At 44.0% G+C, this 21,171-nt stretch overlaps 1 protein-coding gene and 1 non-coding gene across 2 annotated transcripts; both read right to left on the minus strand.

Annotated features, from left to right (window-relative positions):
* Positions 1–1,254: 1,254 nt before the first annotated feature.
* On the minus strand, positions 1,255–8,559 carry LOC137312886 (probable G-protein coupled receptor 139). Its single transcript, XM_067979264.1, has 2 exons — positions 8,460–8,559; positions 1,255–2,165 (listed from the first exon to the last, which is right to left on the minus strand). The coding sequence occupies exons 1-2, from the start codon at positions 8,557–8,559 to the stop codon at positions 1,255–1,257; spliced, it is 1,011 nt and encodes a 336-aa protein (XP_067835365.1).
* An 8,587-nt stretch (positions 8,560–17,146) lies between these two features.
* On the minus strand, positions 17,147–17,219 carry trnat-ugu (transfer RNA threonine (anticodon UGU)). The gene has a single exon. It is a non-coding gene; the product is annotated as a tRNA-Thr (tRNA).
* Positions 17,220–21,171: the final 3,952 nt, after the last annotated feature.

A 21,171-nucleotide genomic window follows, 5' to 3' on the forward strand; every position in this document is an offset into this window, starting at 1 on the left:
AACACAACGCGGAGATTTGCTGGTTAAAGTAACCTGTAATACCAAATGATCCCACCTGTATTTATAAAGAAAGGGGTGTTTGAAGATTATGATACTGAACAGGAAATGATCCGCCTGAAAGTGGAACTGGCCCAATTGAATCGGCTGGAATGAAGGCAAATTCAACGGGACCAGCTGTGGGGCAGGCTGAATACCAGATGGATAAAGAACAGGTTAAAGGCCGAATGGGTCACATCACTGACAGAGGTTCCAGGGGTAAACAGGGAGGTTGTAACAAAATGAGATAAAAAAAGGGTTTTAAAATCTGGGGTGGTATTTTCAGGAGATAAATGTGCACACAGATTGGCAAAAGTCAAATAAGACATGAGTGAGGTCCAATTTTCCCAATTGGAAACAATTGGGTATTGCAAGCCAAGAAATCCGTGAATAAACAGAGAGGTCTGAGCTAATAACATGTTAAAATGGTCAATGTTACTGAGTGACAAAGTGGAACAAAATGTGATTTATGAAAAGAACAGAATGCAAATGATTTGCTTGGCGACAAAAAAAAGATAAGTGATCAACGGAAAGGAACGCACCAAGCGTTATTCGGAGCATTTAATAAAGGGAGTGTGTGCTTACAGAGTAAAGCAACATCAGAGCTTTGAGACAGGAAGGGATAACTGAGACTCTCCCACAGGCGCGATGTTGGCAGATCGTCTTTGTGATCTCACGCAGGCGCAGAAGGTTAAGTGGTGTTTTGATTGAGGTTTTTCCGATTTTGAAAGGAATTGATGTAGTAGATCGAGATAAATATTGTTCGCTGGTGGAGGAGTCTATGACCAGGGGGCATAACCTTAGAATCAGAGTCAGATCATTCAGTAGAGAAGTTAGGAAAGGGGTGGTGGAAGTGTGGAAATATCTCGCCCAAAAAGCAATAGTTACTCGCTTAATCAATAACTTTAAACCTGAGATCGATAGATTTTGGCAGCAATGAGTACTATGGGATATGGAGCTAAGGCGGGTAAGTGGAGTTAGGATACAGATCAGCCCTGATCTCATTGAATGGCGGAACAGGCTCGAGGGACTGAATGACCTCCTCCTGTTCCGATGTTACAATGTATAGAACATGCGGTCTTTGTCACATATTTCCCAGTGTTGGGTTTGGGAAGCGTCGGGAAGGAGAGCCAACCTGCTGGGACCCGCTAAAACCCATCGAGGAGCACAGGGTGGGATATGAGACGGAATAAAGTTCCAATGCCGGGAATTCTGCCGCTATTGTCCTCGTTTAACTAATTTAAATATTAATTTGAGAGGATATTTCACCCCATTCTTCAGCTCCTCTCTGAATTTAGTCTGGGTCACTGCATAAATACACGTGTTTGTGCAGCAGCTCAAAAGCAGGAGCATGTAGCTGGTTTGATCTGCGATAAACATCGGGTCATTGAAACCTGTGCGATAATAACGGTTTGTAATTCGCACTGATAGGAAAAATAAAACATACGTCATCCATAGCAGTATGAAATTGCCGGAAATGGCAAACAGTAAGATGATGGATTTTCTTCGGTTCTCCATCTCCGGATCATTGTGATTCGCATCACTCTTGCTGCCCCTAAGCCTCCTGCGGACTCTACTGGCTGCTACAATGCTTCGTACAGTCAGAGAATTGAGCAGCAGTACCAGTAGTATTGGGAGCAATGGAGTGAAACAGCGGTGAATCCATGTAAATGCGACCCATGCAGCTGAAGGATAAAAGTCTGGTTTTACAATACAGCCCCAGGGTACGTTCTCCAATATAATGTATGGTTCAAATGCAAAGTACCAGGGGATGTTTTTTGAACAGAACAGCGGGCACAAAGTTCCTATAACCACGGCTGCAGTTTTCTCGGTGCAATATTTAGTCCTCAGCTTCTGGCAACAAATGGTTATAAAACGATCAAAAGTGAAAGCGACTGTTAACCAGACAGAAATGTCTGAGACAGCATGGTTAAGGGCAGTTTGGAAAGAGCACACAGGGGTGAGGAACAGGAAGTTAGTCGGGAAATAATACTCCTTAATCCGAAACAGTACCACGTCATTGATAATGACCAATAGATCCGCCGCTGCCATGGCCACCAGGTAGCGAGTGACACATTTAGAGAGACCGCACTTTCCTCGGGAGATGATCATAATCGTCATCACGTTAGCTGTGAAAGGGAAACAAACAGAACCAGTGAATAAGCGACCCGGTTGCAGCAAAAGAGTCAGTTTCCAACTATTTTGAGTGAAACTATTGAGAGTGCTAAGTAAATAATGACAAATAAATATTCCCAGTAAAGAGGAAGGAATGCATCAAAGACATTCTCTGTGAATTTACTCGCAACTGCACCCTCTCTGACGCCGTAAGTTCGTCAGAGGAGCAGTGTAAACCCGGCGCAGCACCAAGGATTGTTCATGCCATTGATGAACATTCGCCAAAATAAAGCGAGATAATAATTTATAAATAATTACATTCTGTAGTAATTCGGAAGAGCAAATGACGTAATGGAAAGATAACGTAAGAACATTGATTGCTGATAAGTAATAAATAGTCAATTATAAATTGGGAGATAATTGTTCATTGCGGAGCAGTGAAAAAGAAGCCAGTCCGAAATGCGGTCAATACAAAATGGGGATCACCAAGGTTGAGCTCAACTGGCTGGGTTTGGACCCGTGAGCAGGAGAGGGGAGTGGACCAGCTGGTGGTCGGAAATGGCTCGGAGTTGTCAGATTTTATTCTCAGACTGGAGGATGTGACAACAGATTGCAGCAAAACTCTGCTGTCGAACACCATCATAAAAGGGGACTTGTTCGGTTTGAACTCGACCAAGTTGCAGCAATTTCATTTTACAAACGCCCACGTGAATCGTTCACATGGTCAACAGACTTTCCCTCGCTGCAAAACCCATGTCTTGTTATTGACGACTTCAACATTCCAACACCATCTGGGGAAACTCCAACAATGAGCACAAGGGGTGAAGAGTGCGAAATGAGCAACAACAGATAACTTTATCTTGCTCTATTATCCCAAAAAAATCAATGTACCTTCCAAAGTACAGGATGCAACAAGGGGCACAATCCCGACATCAGAGGGGGGTGATGGCAGCGATCCCGAGATTGCAGCTCAGACCAGTGCAAGTGACAATAGTGATTGTGGTTCAATCCGGTCCTCGGATCGCAGAATAGATCAGTGCAAATGATAATAGAGTCTGCAGTTCTACTCAATCCCCCGATCGCAGAATAGACCAATGCAAGTAATGATAGAGGCTGCAGTTCAACCCGTTCCCCAGGTCGCAGCCGAGACCAGTGCAGTGATAATAGAGGCTGCAGTTCAACCCGTTCCCCAGATCGCAGCCTCGACCAGTGCAAGTAACAACAGAGGCCGCACTTCAAACAAAGAAAGCAAAGAACATAAGAAATAGGAATAGGAGTAGGCCATTCGGCCCCTCGTATCTGCTCCGCCATTCAATAAGATCATGGCTCACCTTCTACCTCAACTGCACTTTCCTGCCGATCCCCATATCCCTTGATTCCTCTACAATTAATAATCCATCTAACTCAGCCATGAATTTTCTGAACAACTCAACATCCACAACCCACTGGGGTAGAGAATTTCAAACATTCACAACCCTCTGATTGAAGAAATTCCTCCTCATCTTGGTCCTAAATTGCCGACCTCTTATCCTGGGACTATGCCTCCAAATTCTAGACTCTCCGGCCGTGGGAAACAACCTCGCAGAATTAACCTTGTCAAGCGCCCTCAGAATATTATATGTTTCAATTAGACTACCTCTCATTCTTCTAAACTCCAGAGAGAATCGGCCCATTCAACTCAATCGCTCCTCAGAGGGTAACCCTCTCATCCTAGGAATCAATACAGTGAACCTTCATTGCACCACCTCCAAGAATATCCTGCCTTTAATAAGGAGACCAAAACTGTACACATTGCTTCAGGTGAGGTCTCATTAAAGCCCTGTACAATTATAGTTAGACATACTTACTATTGCAGTCTAAAGCCGTTGCAATAAAGGCCGAAATGCCATTCTCCTTCCCAATTGCTTGCTATGCCAGCAAGTTAACTTTTTTATGTTTCTTCTACGAGGACATCCAAATCTCTCTGAATACCAACATTTAATAAATTCTCATCATTTAAAAATGATTTTCTATTCATCCGACCAAAGTGAATAATTTCACATTTCCCTACATTATACTCCATCTGCAATCTTTTTTGCCCAATCACTTCACCTGTCCCTATCTCTTTGCAGTCTCTTGGTATCCTCCTCACAGCTTACTTTCCCACCTAGCTTCGCATCATCAGCAAACTTGGATGCATTACACTGAGATCCCTCTGCTCTCCACCAACTCCACATGCTACTCTTCCTATCATTTCCCAGAAATACACTGTAATACAACACTTGTAAGTTACCCTCTATCAGTGTTAATGTGGGCCTTCACTATCTATCAGCAGATTCTTACTTCCGTTTCCCAGCATATCTTCCACTAAAACTGAAAGTGAATTCAAAATCTTTCACTTTGTATTAAACTACAGTTACTATCTGTTACAGTTAACGGCGAGGAAAAGAAGATAACCAGAGAATGTCAGCTGGAGAATATTAGCCAGAGCTCCCTGTCGCTGCTGCAGATAAACTGGAACCACTTCAAAATCTAACAACAATTCACTGGGCGAATACTGCTCATATTCTCATTTAGAGCCGCATTACCCTGAAACATTCAATGTATAAAATAACAAGATATTTTTATGTAGATTAAAAGAACATTATTCAAGCAATAATCATATCGCAAGAAAGATGGAGGAAAGGGAGGTGGGGATAGTCGCTAAAGTTCTGAAACTCACCCGAAATCAACAGACTAATCACTTCCAGACAAACAGAGCAAGTTACCAGACCAGGAAGAGCAGCAGTGATACAGTGAGACCTGGATTTATACAAACAGGAACAGCTTACAGTGATTTACCGGGAACTCTAAGGGCTGCAAGATTAACACAGGAAATCTTTTGTACCTGTAAAGGTTTTAGTTACTCTGGAAATGGGCATACGATGATTTTAACTCTCATTTCAGAAATTATGACTCATTATCCTAGATACGGGAAAAAAGGACATAGGAACAGGAGTCGGTCATTCAGTCGTTCGAGTCTGTTCCACTATTGAATTAGATCAGGGTGGATTTGTGCCCTAACTCCATTTACCCTCCTTTGCTCCATATCCCCTGATATTCTGACCCAACAATAATCTATCAATCTCACTGTTCATTTCCAGATTTCCAGAATTCTTATGGTGAAAAGTGTTATCTTATTTCACTCACAAATGTCCGAGCTCTAATTTTAAATTTAACCTCTTATTCAGGACCCCACCACAGTAAATGTTTTTTTCTGCATCTAACTGATCGAATCCCTTTATCATTTTAAACACCGAGATTGGATCATTCTTCGCCCATTTAAACTCACCGGAACAAAACCACGCTTATGCGAACCGGCTTCATAATTGAACCCGTTAAGAGCCGGTATCATTTTGGTGAATCTGTGTTGCATCCCCTCCAAGGCCATTATATCCTTCCTGAGATTCTTTGCCCAAATCTAAAAAGAGTACTCCAGATAGGGTCTGAACAAGGCTCTGTACAACTGAAGTATCACTTCCACACTTTTCAATTAAACTCCTTGCGATGAAAGCTAAGATTCCATTGACATCGATCATCGATCCCTACTCTCTGTCTCCTACCTCACAACCAATTACTGACTCCTGTCACAAGTTTACATCCAATTCTGGGCGTTCGCATTTTTGCTAATAATCTCTTGGTCGAAAACTGTCAAAAGCACGGAAATGATTGACATTCTAACACAACTTGAGAATAGTTGGTGGGAGGTGGTGGTTACATAAAATTTCATCCAGTACTGAAGATATTCTCAGTTAAAATAACACCAGCTGACCCCACATTCAATGAAGGTTTCGAGCTTTTGCTGAACATTACAAGTACATTATGATCTCAATGAACATATCACACAAGGAAGATGGAAGAAAAGGCAGATTTGATCGTCAATGAAATTCTGACGTTGAGAAAGAAACATGAACACAAATACGTCACGAAAAAAAGACCAATTTATCGGAAACTTAAGAAGATCAGTGATACCGTTAAACCCTGATTCACAAAGTGAGTAATTGTTCCGAATCAGTTACCGGCCAGACCAAACACCACCTGGAGAACTGGAACACGGCGAACGGATATACAATCAATTAAACTTTTTTTTAGTGTCTGAGAATTTATTTTGATTCTGGGTGAGGGACACCGAGCTACAACTGACCCTGTGAGTTGATATATTCCGAGAAACCCTCATTAATACAGGCGCTAACCTTCCAGTGGGAGTATTAGGCTGCATTGACACTGAGATTGGTGACAGTCAGTAGGACAGTTAGTGAACTCACTTCACTCTGTTCTTACTGAGTAACATCTTTAAATAGACTTTACAGAGTTTTATAATCAGACACCATAAGTATTGGTGCATAATTCCGATCACATTTCCTTCCAAATGAAAGCTGGACGGTGGAAGGGTTTAATAGCACCCCGTGATGGGAATTCATTCGACTCAATGTGAAATTTCCGTTTTCCAACTGAAGCGGGAAATTTGAGTCCGTGGTACAGACAGAGTTAAAACACAGCGGCTTCATAAACTGGACTCTGTCTTTCTGAACTGTAAATGTGAGGTATAGCAGTGTAACATAGACTGAAATTACGGGGCGATTATATGGAAGTGTTTAAAATTATGCAAGGTTGTGAGAAGGTAGATACAAGCCCATTGTTTAAAATAGACGAGGGGCTGAAGATTGAGGCGCCATCGATGCAAGATTAAATATAACACATTTAGAACATAGAGCTGGAGAAACTTCTTTACAAAGAGAGTTGGGAGGCGGTGAAATTCAATTCCTGGGTTCGTGGTTGAGGCAGAAAATTTGCCAAGGTTTAAAGTAGATTGGAGAGGTGGATGGAGGAAGAGGTGATGATGGGATACGGGGACAGGTTGGGTAAATGTGATCAGAACTATCTTTTAATTCTAAGGATCTGAATGATATTAAAGGTGAATTTGTATCGAGCAGCGTTTTGACCGGGAGGACAGACTTTCTAAGAGTGCAGCAGGTGTTGTATCAACTTGCATTAAGTGATCGAACCAATAAAAGTGTCCGGTTTGGATAAAGGGAGAACATCCCGGCATCTAATCGATGATATGGGTAATATGTGGGTGGTGAAAGTGAAACGGGTTTCTCAAATCGGAACAAACACAAGACAGTTTCACTGAGCGCCTCTCGGCGGTTTCAATCCCTCACTCACGGCATTGGATTCCCAATCTCACCTGCATCGTTACAGCAAGGGGTGCTCCCACCGGCTCAAGGCATCAAAATGCCGGCCCGTTTGCTGAAGAGATGGCTGAGAACAGGCTGATAACCGGTCATGGGAGAAGATCGGGGGGAGAATTTGTGTTCCGCGTGTAGTACAAACCCACCATCGAAATTTTCTGAGAGCACCAGGAATAATATCAACACTTTGGTAGGAAAAGACCGAAAACTGTCGGAAAATTCTGATTAATGGGACTGAACAAACCTCAGTCCTGATTGTCCGGATTCACAGTTATATGTCCAGGTATTGAACGGATATTACCGAGTGTTATTTCAGCGGAAGGACGGGAGGCGAGGGAGTCTGTTATATGTCCAGGCATTGAACGGATATTACCGAGTGTTAGATCAGCTGAAGGACGGGAGGCGAGGGAGTCTGTTATATGTCCAGGCATTGAACGGATATTACCGAGTGTTAGATCAGGGGAAGGAGGGGAGGAGAGGGTTTCTGTTACATGTCCAGGTATTGAACGGATATTACCGAGTGTTAGATCAGGGGAAGGAAGAGAGGTGAGGGAGTCTGTTATAAGTCCAGGCATTGAACGGATATTACCGAGTGTTAGATCAGGAGAAGGAAGAGAGGTGAGGGAGTCTGTTATATGTCCAGGCATTGAACGGATATTACCGAGTGTTAGATCAGGGGAAGGTGGAGAGGAGAGGGAGTCTGTTATATGTCCACGTATTGAACGGATATTGCCGAGTGTTCGATCAGGAGAAGGAAGAGAGGAGAGGGAGTTTGTTGGGAACACAATAAAAAGCTTGAAATCTAAATACATCCATTATATCACATACTGCACGGATTCTGAGTTAAAAGTACATCAATTTGAAAGACATTTAATAAAGAAAATAACCTGCAGCTTTTGATGGAGATGAACAATAACATTAGAATGTCAATAGAATGATCAGTCAAGGAACAAGATAGAGCGGGAAATACAGTAACTGAATTTCTGCCTTGAAATAACTTGGGAATAACACAGTGAAATAAGGAAAGTTTCTGTGATAAGCGCCATGATACGGTTAAAACCTGAATCATACATTTAGGAAATGAATATAATAACTTACCGGGGACTCCCACGGCTGCTATAAACGGATAGTAAATCATTGTTGTCCGTAAAATTGGCGGTAACTCGGTAAATGGATACGCGGTGAATGGAACTCTCATTCTGTCTGAGAAGTGATGATGAATCCTGACGCTGGACACACGGCTCCAACTGACTCTATGAGATGAGAGATTAAGAGAAAATCATTATTTATAATCGAGGGAAACCTCCCGTGGGATCAGGGAACAGCAGCAGCTTTGACATTACTTCCATTCATTTGGACAGCCCGCAATTCCCTTCACTGTAATGTGTGTGCTGCACTAATTAATTCCAAATGATATTGCAAGTGTTTTGAAATGAAACATCCCAACGATTGGTGCAATATTTTGTTCACATTTCTATCTAACAATATACAGTAAGCCGGACACTGACTGCATCACTGCAACACGTTAATCAGAACGAGGTTCAGTTTCCGTTCTGTTTTGTGAAACGTTTTACTCCTGTCGATGCACGAAATCGGTGCCGAGAATTCTGAGATATCCTTCAAGGGTTTACTTCGCCCCCGGCGATGGAAACGTAGAGTATCAAAGTATCATAATGTGGTATAGCACAGTAGGAGGCCATTCGGCCCATCGTTCCTGGGCCGACTCTTCAAAAGTGCGATCCAACTAGTGGCAGAGTTCTTTCCCCATAGCCCTGTAAATTCTTTCCCTTCAAGTCTTTCTCCAATTCCCTTTTGTAAGTTTCTATTGAACCTGCTTCCACCACCCATTCAAACAATGTATTCCATTTCATTACAACCAACTGCCTAAAAAATGTTTCCACATGTCGCTGATCACATTGGATCTGTGTCCTCTGGTTAACGTCCCTTCTGCCACAATTTCTCCTCATTCAGTCTATCAAAACTGTTTACGATTTTATGCTTCTATTAGTAAAGCCCAGGATCCCATATGCTTGTTAACAACCTTCTGAACTTGTCCTGCCACTTTCATAGATTTGAGTATGTGCACCTCCAGCTCTCTCTATTCTGAACCAATTTAAAATTGTACCATTTAGTTGATATTACCTCCCCTTATTCTTCCTACCAAAATGTATCTCTTCACACTTTTCTGTGTTAAATTTAATCTGCCATATGTCTGCCCATTTAATCAGTCTGTCTCTGTTTACCTGAAGTCTGCTGCTATCCTTCACATTGTTTACAACAATTCCATTTCATTTTCAAACTTTGAAATTATATCCTCCGTACCCATTTCGAGGCCATTAATATATCTAAATAAAAGCTGTGGTCCAAATACTGACCCCTGGAGAGCAACACTGTATACTTTCCTCCAGTCTGAAGCACAACCGTTCACCATTACTCTCTGCTTTCTGTCTCTCAACCAATTTTGTATTCACGCTGCAACTGTCCCTTTAATCCCACCGCCTTTAATTTTTCTAACAATTCTATTATGTGGTACTTTACCACCTGCGATTTGAAATTCCATATACACAACTTCAACCGTAGAGTATACATCCAGTAGCGGAATTGCTCCTCTATTGTTCCTTCACTCTAACCAAATAGATTCTGTCTTTGACCTCTCAACTACATCATCACTTTCAAATGCTTTAATAGTTTATTCGATCAATGCTGCCCCTCTTTTCTTCCCTTCCCTATCTTTCCTGAATACCTTGTAGCCACGAGTATTAAGTATCCAATCCACCCCATCTTTGAGCCAGTTCTCTGTTATTGCCACTATATCATAGACACATTGTGCCCTTGAGCCGGCTTCTCATCAACCTGGTTTACCACGCTACGTAAATTTAAGCATTTGGACCCCAAACTCATCTTCGACTGCTTTGAATTTTCCCCCTATCTGATCCCTGATATTTCCGATCTGTTCTTCACTCTAGTGGAATGTGTCCCTCCCAGTCCTCTGTGCACGTTGTTTCTCCTCTGTACTATTTCCTCCTGTACTCATCCCACTGCTAAATTAGTTTAAACCCTCCCCCGTGTCACCATTGAACCTCCCTGTAAGAACATTGGTCCCAGCTCTGCTGTGGTGCAACCTGTCCATCTTGAACCGAACGCTCCAGCCCCAGAACTAATCCCAATGCCCCAGGAATCTGAAGCCCTCCCTTTTGCATCATTTCTCCATCCGTTTGAATGTGGGAATATATGCTCACAATTGAATTTGAAATTTATGTCTTTGGAACAGGAAGACATCGGGCTTTGCAGGAACACCTCGAATAAAATAAATTTCAACTCTCAGAAGACGAAATGTGGACACGGGCTTGAAACAACCTCGGTTTCACTGACATGAAGAATCTTTAAAGTTTACACATGATGACAAAACTGACACCTTTCTGTTTGAAATGCGCTACCCGAGGTATCGGGACCTGGACAATATAGGAATAAGTCAGAAGCAGAACCTCTCCGGAAATCTACGTCCCCAGGATTCTGTGGGCTGCGGTGGGGATTCCAGTTTCTGCTCCGTTCATTATTTTTAATTATTATCCATTCCAGGGAGTTTCACTTAGATGTTTTCTGTGACTTTATAGTCGTTGACGCCTACGACAAATCGAACATCAGAAACAGAAGTCGGCCATTCAACCCATCGGGCCTGTTCAACCATCCAATATATCATGGCTGATCAGTATCTTGAATCTATTTTCCCACCTTTACTCCACATGCCTTAACCAACAGAAATCTATCTTTCACACTGTTAAAAGCTGCAATTGAACCCCTGCATTTACAGCCTTTGGGAGAATGAGTTTCAAATTTCCACTGCCCTTCGTGTGACAACGTGCTGCCTGATTTCGCTCCTGAATGGCCTCGATCTACTTTTAAGTTTATGTCACTTGTCCTTGATTTCCCCACACAAGGAAATAGTTTCTTCGTATCTATCCGATTGAATCGTTTATCATTTTAAAGACTTCGATCAGTCCATCCCGCAATTCCTATACTGAATGGCCTCGAATTAATTTTACGTTGATGTCCCTATGTTCTTGATTTCCGCACCAAAGGAAATTATTTCTCCTTGTTTACCAGATTAAATCATTTATCGTTTTAAACGCCTCGATCAGACCATCGCTCAATTCCTATACTCAAGTGATGAAATGCTATATTCATGCAAACTGTTCTCAAAACTAACACCTTCAGCCCCGGTATCATTCTGGTGAAGCTGCACTTCATCCAAGGACAAAATATCCTTTCTGAGGCGCTGTGCTGAACACAGTTCACTAAATGGGCTGTGAACAAGGCTCTATAGAATTGAACCATCACTTCATCACGTTTGTATTCCAGCCCCCTTGAGATAAAGTCCAACATACCATTAGCCTTTTTGATTGCTTTCTGGACCTGTCTACTGCCTTCGACTGATTTATGTACTTGGACTCCCAAATCTCTTTGCTCCTCCATCCATTTGCCATTTAGAAAATAAGCCGATTAATGTGTCAAAAGTTGATGACCTCAGACTTGCCCCCTTTGAACTCTATTTGCCATAGTTTTGCCCACTTTCTTAATCTGTCTATGCGCCTTTGCTACGTCCTGCTCCCATCTTCACTATTTACCGTCCGTCCAAACTTAGTCGCATCTGCAAATTTGCATATCCAACCCTCAATTCCTTTATCCATTAATAAATATGGTGGAGAGTTGAATCCCCAGAACAGATCTCTGGGGAACACCACTTGTCACATCCCGCCAATCAGAACACCTAAACTTTATTCCCACATTCTGCTTCCTACATCCCAACTAATGTTCAACCCAAGTTAAAAGGCTCCCTCCAATTCCTTGCCCTCTCATTTTCGCAAAAATGTTTTTTGCCTTTTTATTAATTTCCTGCAAATTAATTATTACGAAATCCGCTAAATTTTCCCTGCAGAAATTAAATACCCATCCCAGGGAATATGTTGAGTGCATAGCAAGAAATCCGCGATTTAACTAGTAAACAGTGAGAATACACATATTAACACTGAGCGCCAGATCTGGATCGAACCCATTACCCCGAGAGTCCGGGACACCCCCAAACTCACACAATCTCACACATACACTGCGTTCATATTTAATACGAGATGAAAATCAGAAAATAGTAATCACGCCCAGTTGAATTAGAGAATGTTCGTATTTTACAGAACAGGAAGAAACCATTCGGCCCGTCGGGGCCCGCAGTAAATTATGTTCGCTCTCTCTGCTCTATGTTGCTCTCAGTATAGATTTTCAGTTCACCAATTTGTCTTTTCCTCTCTCTATTTTACGGACTGAGTGTGGAAGAGGTTCGGTTTGGCGGCTAATCATTTCGATCAATTATTTGAACATAGTTTATATTGATTGTAAATTTCTCGGAGACCTAGCGGGAGTTCAGTGGTCAGTTTATTGAAAGATTTATTTCGATTTCGGAAGCCGAAGGGCCAACTTGGTAAAAGAAGAGATAATCAATTAAATGAACAACATCAACAAAGTGAAAGCAAGAGACAGAAAGAAGTAAAGGCTTTAATGAACACTGTTCCGGGTTTTAGATCATTTGGTGATCGTGGTCCAATAAAAAATACATCTGATTTCGCTCTTAATCGTGATGGCATCACAATATTGCAGGTTCCAGTCCTGCTGTGGTCGTTTTGCAAACTGGTTGATAACGTGTTCTCCATGAGCCGGAACTGTTTGACATCCGACCATTTCTAACAGACCCAGAACAGACTTGACGAAAATACATACATTCCTTGTCTTCCTGACTGTGCGATTTCAACATTGTCGATCTGGGTGCACGGGCAGGACATGTTGTACCGGTGACTTAATTCCCACTGTTTGGATTCTGAAAGAAGGAAATAAAACGGCTTTTGGAAGCTACCGGTGCGTCTCGGTGGCCGAAATCTTGAGGCGATGCTGATCGACTGCGCTCTCACCTATGATATACCTCGTTCCACGGACATTCCCCACAATTAATTCTCCTTCTGGATTAATCCAGTCGTGAATGGTGGTGGACAATTAAACAACTAACGGGAGGAGGAGGCTCTGCAAACATTCCCATTCTCAATGATGGCGGAGTCCAGCACGTGAGTGCAAAAGACAAGGCTGAAGCGTTTGCAACCTTCTTCAGCCAGAAGTGCCGAGTGGATAATCCATCTCAGCCTCCTCCCGATATCCCCATCATCACGGAAGCCAGTCTTCGGCCAATTCGATTCACTCCACGTGATATCAAGAAACGGCTGAGTGCACTGGATACAGCAAAGGCTATGGGCCCCGACAACATCCCAGCTGTGGTGCTGAAGACTTGTGCTTCAGAACTAGCTGCGCCTCTAGCCAAGCTGTTCCAGTACATCTACAACACTGGCATCCACCCGACAATGTGGAAAATTGCCCAGGTATGTCCCGCCCAATCAGTCTACTCTCAATCATCAGCAAAGTGATGGAAGGTGTCGTCGACAGTCCTATCAAGCGGCACTTAATTACCAATAACCTGCTCACCGATGCTCAGTTTGGGTTCCGCCAGGACCACTCGGCTCCAGACCTCATTACAGCCTTGGTCCCAACATGTACAAAAGAGCTGAATTCCAGAGGTGAGGTGAGAGTGACTGCCCTTGACATCAAGGCAGCATTTGACCGAGTGTGGCACCAAGGAGCCCTCGTAAAATTGAAGTAAATGGAATCAGAGGGAAAACTCTCCAGTGGCTGGAGTCATACCTAGCACAAAGGAAGATGGTAGTGGTTGTTAGAGGCCAATCATCTCAGCCCCAGGGCATTGCTGCAGGAGTTCCTCAGGGCAGTGTCCTAGGCCCAACCATCTTCAGCTGCTTCATCAATGACCTTCCCTCCATCATAAGGTCAGAAATGGGGATGTTCGCTGATGACTGCACAGTGTTCAGTTCCATTCGCAACCCCTCACATAATGATGCAGTCCGAGCCTGCATGCAGCAAGACCTGGACAACATCCAGGCTTGGGCTCATAAGTGGCAAGTAACATTCGCGCCAGATAAGTGCCAGGCAATGACCATCTCCAACAAGAGAGAGTCTAACCACCTCCCCTTGACATTCAACGGCATTACCATCACCGAATCCCCCACCATCAACTTCCTGGGGATCACCATTGACCAGAAACTTAACTGGACCAGCCATATAAATACTGTGGCTACGAGAGCATGTGATGGGCTGGGTATTCTGCGGCGAGTGACTCACCTCCTGACTCCACAAAGCCTTTCCCCCATCTACAAGGCACAAGTCAGGAGCGTGATGGAATACTCTCCACTTGCCTGGATGAGTGCAGCTCCAACAACACTCAAGAAGCTCGACACCATCCAAGATAAAGCAGCCCGCTTGATTGGCACCCCATCCACCACCCGAAACATTCACTCCCTTCATCACCGGCGCACCGTGGCTGCAGTGTGTACAATCCAGAGGATGCACTGCAGAAACTCGCCAAGGCTTCTTCGACAGCACCTCCCAACCCCCCGACCTCTACCACCTAGAAGGACAAGGGCAGCAGGCGCATGGGAACAACACCACCTGCACGTTCCCCTCCAAGTCACACACCATCCCGACTTGGAAATATATCGCCGTTCCTTCATTGTCGCTGGGTCAAAATCCTGGAACTCCCTTCCTAACAGCACTGTGGGAGAACCGTCACCACACCGACTGCAGCGGTTCAAGAAGGCGGCTCACCACCACCTTCTCGAGGGCAATTAGGGATGGGCAATAAATGCCGGCCTCGCCAGCGACGCCCACATCCCGTGAACGAATAAAAAAAAGAATATGATGATGATGAGGATTATTATCGTTAGTTTCATTATTATCGTTACTGTTTATCATTTTCCCCATTTCCTTATACAATGTGTTTAATTTGTGAGGATCTATTTTGCGTTGTGATTTGCCAAATCTGCATTTCTGCCTGTCCCTTTGTCTGCACGTGCTGTATTCTCAACAGCACATTTCAAATACAAGGGGCTTAGAATGTCGAATGAAAACTCTTTCTGTAACATTGGGGATTTGCTGTTTAGTATTGGAGCTGAGCGCAGGAATTGTAAGGATCTGCTGCCCCTCAATTTCTCTGCCCGTCCAGTAAACCGGGTACATTGAGGAGGCGGTTTGTAGATCGAGACCAGCTTTTGTCATGGGCACTGCTTTTCCGTGAACTCTGGAACTCTCTCCCCGAAAAGGCTGTGGTGACTCCATGAAATGAAAATATCAGTACTGAGGTCGAGAGATTTTTGTTGGTTCAGGTTATCAGAGGGTGTGGAGAAAAGACGGGTAAATGGAGCTGAGGTACAGATCAGCGATGAACTAGTTGAATGATGAGGTGGAGATGCCGGTGATGGACTGGGGTGGACAAATGTAAGGAATCTTACAACATCAGGTAATAGTCCAACAGTTTTATTTGAAAATCACAAGCTTTCGGAGATTATCTCCTTCGTCAGGTGAGTGAGTGAATGAGAGGTTCTCAAATCGCATATCTTATATTAGGCTGGGAATCAAAGGTGTCGTTGGTGTTCAGACAGGTTAGCCACGGAAAACAGTATGTCCCAGTATACTGAATACACAAGGCTCAAATTACACAGACAAGGAGAGAAAGAGACCCGAAAGGCAGAGAGAGAGAGAGAATGTCCAGTTATATTAAAAAACAGTTAACTTTTTTTCCCGCTGGTGGGGTTACGCGTAGCATGACATGAACCGAAGATCCCGGTTGAGGCCGTCCTCATGGGTGCGGAACTTGGCTATTAATTTCTGCTCGACGATTTTGTGTTGTTGTGTGTCTCGAAGGCCGCCTTGGAGAATGCTTACCCGAAGATCGGTGGCTGAATGTCCTTGAATGCTAAAGTGTTCCCTGACTGGGAGGGAACCCTCCTGTCTGGCGATTGTTGCGCTGTGTCCGTTCATCCGTTGTCGCAGTGTCTGCATGGTCTCGCCAATGTACCATGCTATGGGGCATCCTTTCCTGCAACGTATGAGGTAAGCAACGTTGGCCGAGTCACAGGAGTATGAACCATGTAACTGGTGGGTGGTGTCCTCTCGTGTGATGGTGGTATCTGTGTCGATGATCTGGCATGTCTTGCAGAGGTTACCGTTGCAGGGTTGTGTGGTGTCATGGACGCTGTTCTCCTGAAAGCTGGGTAATTTGCTGCGAACGATGGTCTGTTCGAGGTTCGGTGGCTGTTTAAAGGCGAGCAGTGGAGGCGTGGGGATGGCCATAGCGAGGTGTTCGACGTCATCGATGACATGTTGAAGGCTGCGGAGAACATGGTGTAGTTTCTCCGCTCCGGGGAAGTACTGGACGACGTAGGGTACTCTGTTAGTTGCGTCCCGTGTTTGTCCTCTGAGAAGGTCTGTGCGTTGACCAGAAGCGGTCCGGCGGTGTTGGTCTGTGTTTAATCTCCACCCTGAATGTTCAGCTCTACCCTTGAATCAGTTTGTCCAAAGTCCTCACAGAAAGATTCGTTCCCTCCTGTCTACAGAATATCAGCGAACAGCTGAATTATTATTCTGCAATTGATTGATATTATTTAATAGAAATGTAAAGGAGCAGGGGGCACTTTAACCTCACGGAGATGATTCGTTGCAATTGGAAAACCGTGGATGGGAATCTCTGGAACTAATTTAACTCGGCAGTCAACACAGAGAGGCTGGGAAGCAAAACGAAGGGCTTCTGGAGGCTGCCAATGAGGAGGAGGAATCATTGCTCTCGCTGCTCTCTGAAGCACAAAGGGTGGGAAAATGGGAGCAAAGAAACAAACAACATGAACTAAAGGCACCGCTGGGATTTGAACCCAGGATCCCCTGTTTACAAGACAGGTGCTTTAACCACTCAGCCACGGCGCCCACATTTGTGCAAACTTTGCCCAACGTTATGGTATTGATACCTTTGTCAAGCGGCTTTGTTGAGCCTTCCCCTTCAGTGCGTCTGCGAAACATTATCCATCATTTGTTCAACGGTCTCAGCCTGAGAAACCATGTATATCAGTCATGACCTTCTCTTCCTTATCCCCTGTCAGTACATCTTATATCTAGTCCTATTCATCCTGTTTGATTCCCAAACTTTCTCCAGACTATCTGGTCTTACCCTATTGCATTTCTGATCTCTTCCCATGAAATGTTGGTGAGTACTGTGTGTGATACACCCGGCCCTGACCTCCTCCTGTGGGTGACCTCCGTCATCGACTGCACAATAGTTTAATGTGTGTTTGTTTTCCATTAGGAAATGTGTATTCGCGCTAGTCTACCCGGTGTACCTATTCTCACACAAACGGCAATTTTGCTTCAGATGATTTTAATTTTAGAAATTCATCCTGGATAAGACAAGTTGGACATTCAAAATTTGGTGAAGAGATGTTGATATTGTTTACTTGAAATAATTAGTGTACAACTCGATGATGCTGTTCATCGGAATAGAAAGCGAGATTGAATGAAGAGGAAGCGTCTGAAAGGATGGCTGATCGGCTGTGTGTGGCAGCGAAGTTTTACATGGCTGCATGGTCAATTGCCAGCGTTTCGTTGAACTTCGGGTTTTACTTTCACTTTGAGGCTTTCACTGATTGATAAGTGAGAAGTCCGGGGATCGAACTCCAGTTAAGCCCCACTACGCTTCCATTTTAAGTGAAAAATCATCAATTGGCTTCTCAGATTTTTTCATAGCTGCAGACGGCAGGAGCGCCTTTTTCCAAGAAAGAGGACAGTGAAGGATAGAAGGAAGGAAGATGGGAGGGAGCAAAAATAAACACGACTGAAAAGTAACAAAAGACTGAGCCTGAGAGCGAGAAGGCAGGAGAGAAGCTGAGAGGCTGAAGTCTGTGACTTTTCTCTGTGACTTCTTGTTGCTTCATACTTTATTTGCCTTCATTGTCCAATCGTAATTAGCTGCGGCGCGATTAATGGCGTAAATACAGCGAATTGGCGATCGCCGTTGACGGCAACGGTGGGCTGAGCGACGAAAATAACTTTTATCGTTTAATCGAGCCTTTCCGAGGAACGGCGCAAATGTTCCAGAAATTATGGGCAAATCACCCCATCCCGTATCTCACTTGCTGCAACATTCACCTATCGACAATGGCGCACGCCGTGAATGCATCATTGTGGCTCGAGGTCCCAGCAATTGCAGGATTATAATGATATTGAAATAATTCTGGTCCGTCAAAAGTTATACTTTGTTCCACTCCGGGTTCCAACAGCCTTCTCTGTCCCTACTCTGTCCACTTATCCCAGTTATTCACACAAAAAAATGACACCGGTCCAGTATTGTAACAACCTGGTGAAAGAGAAAATCTGTCGACTTCACCCGGCGAGAACAAGCGTCGAACAGGGAACCAAACCAAATGGGAGCCGAGCACAGGCTTGGTGATCTCAGTGCATCAGCCTTGGGTTACATTAACCACCCGATCAGGTCAATAAACACCAGGCAGTTGTTTCTATCTCTCTGCCTGGTGCTGACTCCAGGTATAAACGTTGGTCCCTGGGGTAATTTGTGAAAGCAGAGGGAAACCGATCAGGGAGAAAACATTGTCCGCGACAGAGACCAGACCGGGATCCCGAGCCAAACTTGCATTATATTCCCTTCGGTTTGAAAGATTGGTCCGATTGAGGTGTTTAAAATGATAAAACGATTTGGAAGAGTAGATACTGAGAAGCTATTTCCTCTGGTGGTGGCGGTGGGGCGGGACATAAAATTAGAGCTCGGATTTTCACTGGTGAAATCAGGAAGCACTTTATTACGTTGGACATACAGAAAAAAACGTAGTTTCTTACCTCATACATTCTGCAAAGTCTTACTTGATAAAGCTCGTCGCACATTGAGAACGATTTTGGTAAAGAAGGCCTGATCGCGTCGGCTTGAAATAGATAGTGTACAACATGGACTTGGATGGACAGGGCAGAATTTCAAAGTGTGCACATGACACGAAACTGGACAATGTGATAAACAATTAAAAGTGTAGTAACAGACTTCAGGACGAAACAGAAAGACTGATGAAATGGACAGATACATGGCAGATGAAACTTAACGCAAAGTACTGTGAAGTGATACATTTTGGCCTAAAGAATGAGGAGAGACAATATAAACTAAATAGTACAATTTTAAATCGGGTGGAGGAACATAAAGATCTGGGGATGTATGTAAACAAATCGTTGAAAGTGGCAGGACAAGTACAGAAGGCTGTTAAATCAGCATATTGGATCCTTGGCTTCATAAATAAAGCCATAGAGTACAAAAGAAAGGAAGTTATGCTAAACCTGAATAAAACACCAGTTATGCCTCAGCTGGAGTATTGTGTTCAGTGATGGGCACCACACTCGAGGAAGGATATCAAGGCTTCAGAGAAGGTGCAGGAGAGATTTACAAGAATGGTACCGGGGATGAGGGACTTCAGTTATGTGTAGAGATTGGAGATGCTGAGGTTGTTCTCCTTAGAGCAGAGAATGTTAAGAAGAGATTTGACAGAGGTGTTCAAAATCATGAGCGATTTTAATTGTGCGTGTGAGAAGAAACTGTTTCCAGTGGCAGAAGGGTCGGGAACCAGAAGGCACAGGTTTAAGGTGATTGGCAAAGGAACCCAGATCAGGGCAGTCCTGAGGGATAACTGGCGGGAGGTTTCAGAAGAGACGATTAAATGAGAACCTGCCGGTGGATGTTAAAGATTACCCAGCGCTGCTGAAAGCAGCGCAGGGAATTCTCCCGCTGTCTTGTCCAACATTCCTGACTCAGTAACACCAATAAAAAGAGCTGAACACAAAGACCGAACTGAAGGGTCCAAGTTTAAGAGAGGAAACCAAAGCCCTCACGGCGTTCCACAGACACCCATCGACCATCGGAACTCACACTTCGATGGGCTCCAATGTCCGATCATTGAGAAACACGTCCCTCCTCCGCTTGGCTCCGTCCTTTGTGGGAATAGGAATTCGAACGTTTCAGCGACTCACGAAGTGTCCCTGGAACAGAATGAACAGCATTCCCTGTGTCTCGGGGTTTCAGTGACGGATTCTTGCCTGTCTGTCACAGGTCTGATCAGAACTCGGTTCCTGATCCAAACAGTGTATCGTCTTTCAGAGACACCGAGAGAGAACAGGAACAGAGAAGGAAGCAAACTGCGGACTGGGTTCCTATTGCACTCCCGCGGTTATTGTTAACTAAAGACACCGTGGAATGGGATCAACAGACGGATTGTTGAGGATTTAAATGTTCGGGATTGAAAGCCAGGCTTTCTCCCATGTTACCAAATACCGATCGAATAATCGCGAGATGGTAAAATGCAGGAGATGCAGGAGGGACCGAAGTCCTTCAATCTCTGCAGCAGTTACTGGGAACCGAGCCATGGGTGGGATTCGAGTTCAAAACGGGAGACTGTTAACACTGAGAGAGATCCTGCGCTCAAATCTGGACCGGACTTCCCTCCAGATTTAATTTTTTCTTGATGAAGACCGGGTGGAGGAATTAAATTTAACAGAAACAATGTACAGACTTGGTGCAAATCTAATATCTGGACTGGTTCAAGATTGTTAAAAAGTTTTGATAAAGTTAACCCTTTAAGTTCCAGCTCCCTTATCATTTGATATTCCCGTTAATCTTTCATTCGCTGTAAACCCCAGAGGCAGCAAGGAAGGACAGAGAGATCTGTCTCCGATCTGTCCTCTCTACTCACCCTTTATCTCATTACAGCAGGTGAAAAATTCCAATTGTCCCTCTCCATTTAAACAAAATAGAAACAAACCAGGGACACAGACTTAAAACATCGGTGTTGGATTGATAATAATAGCATTCAAGCCCATTTTGATTGTGGAAATC

This window comes from Heptranchias perlo, unplaced genomic scaffold, assembly GCF_035084215.1.
Source record: "Heptranchias perlo isolate sHepPer1 unplaced genomic scaffold, sHepPer1.hap1 HAP1_SCAFFOLD_44, whole genome shotgun sequence".
NCBI classification, from domain to species: domain Eukaryota; kingdom Metazoa; phylum Chordata; class Chondrichthyes; order Hexanchiformes; family Hexanchidae; genus Heptranchias; species Heptranchias perlo.

Bases quoted from the DNA above. Each gene is read 5' to 3' on its own strand.
- LOC137312886 (XM_067979264.1), bottom strand. From the start codon at position 8,559: ATGAGAGTTCCATTCACCGCGTATCCATTTACCGAGTTACCGCCAATT. The intron at 2,166-8,459 runs GTAAGTTATTAT...TCCCTTTCACAG, and splicing joins AGCAGCCGTGGGAGTCCCCG to CTAACGTGATGACGATTATG.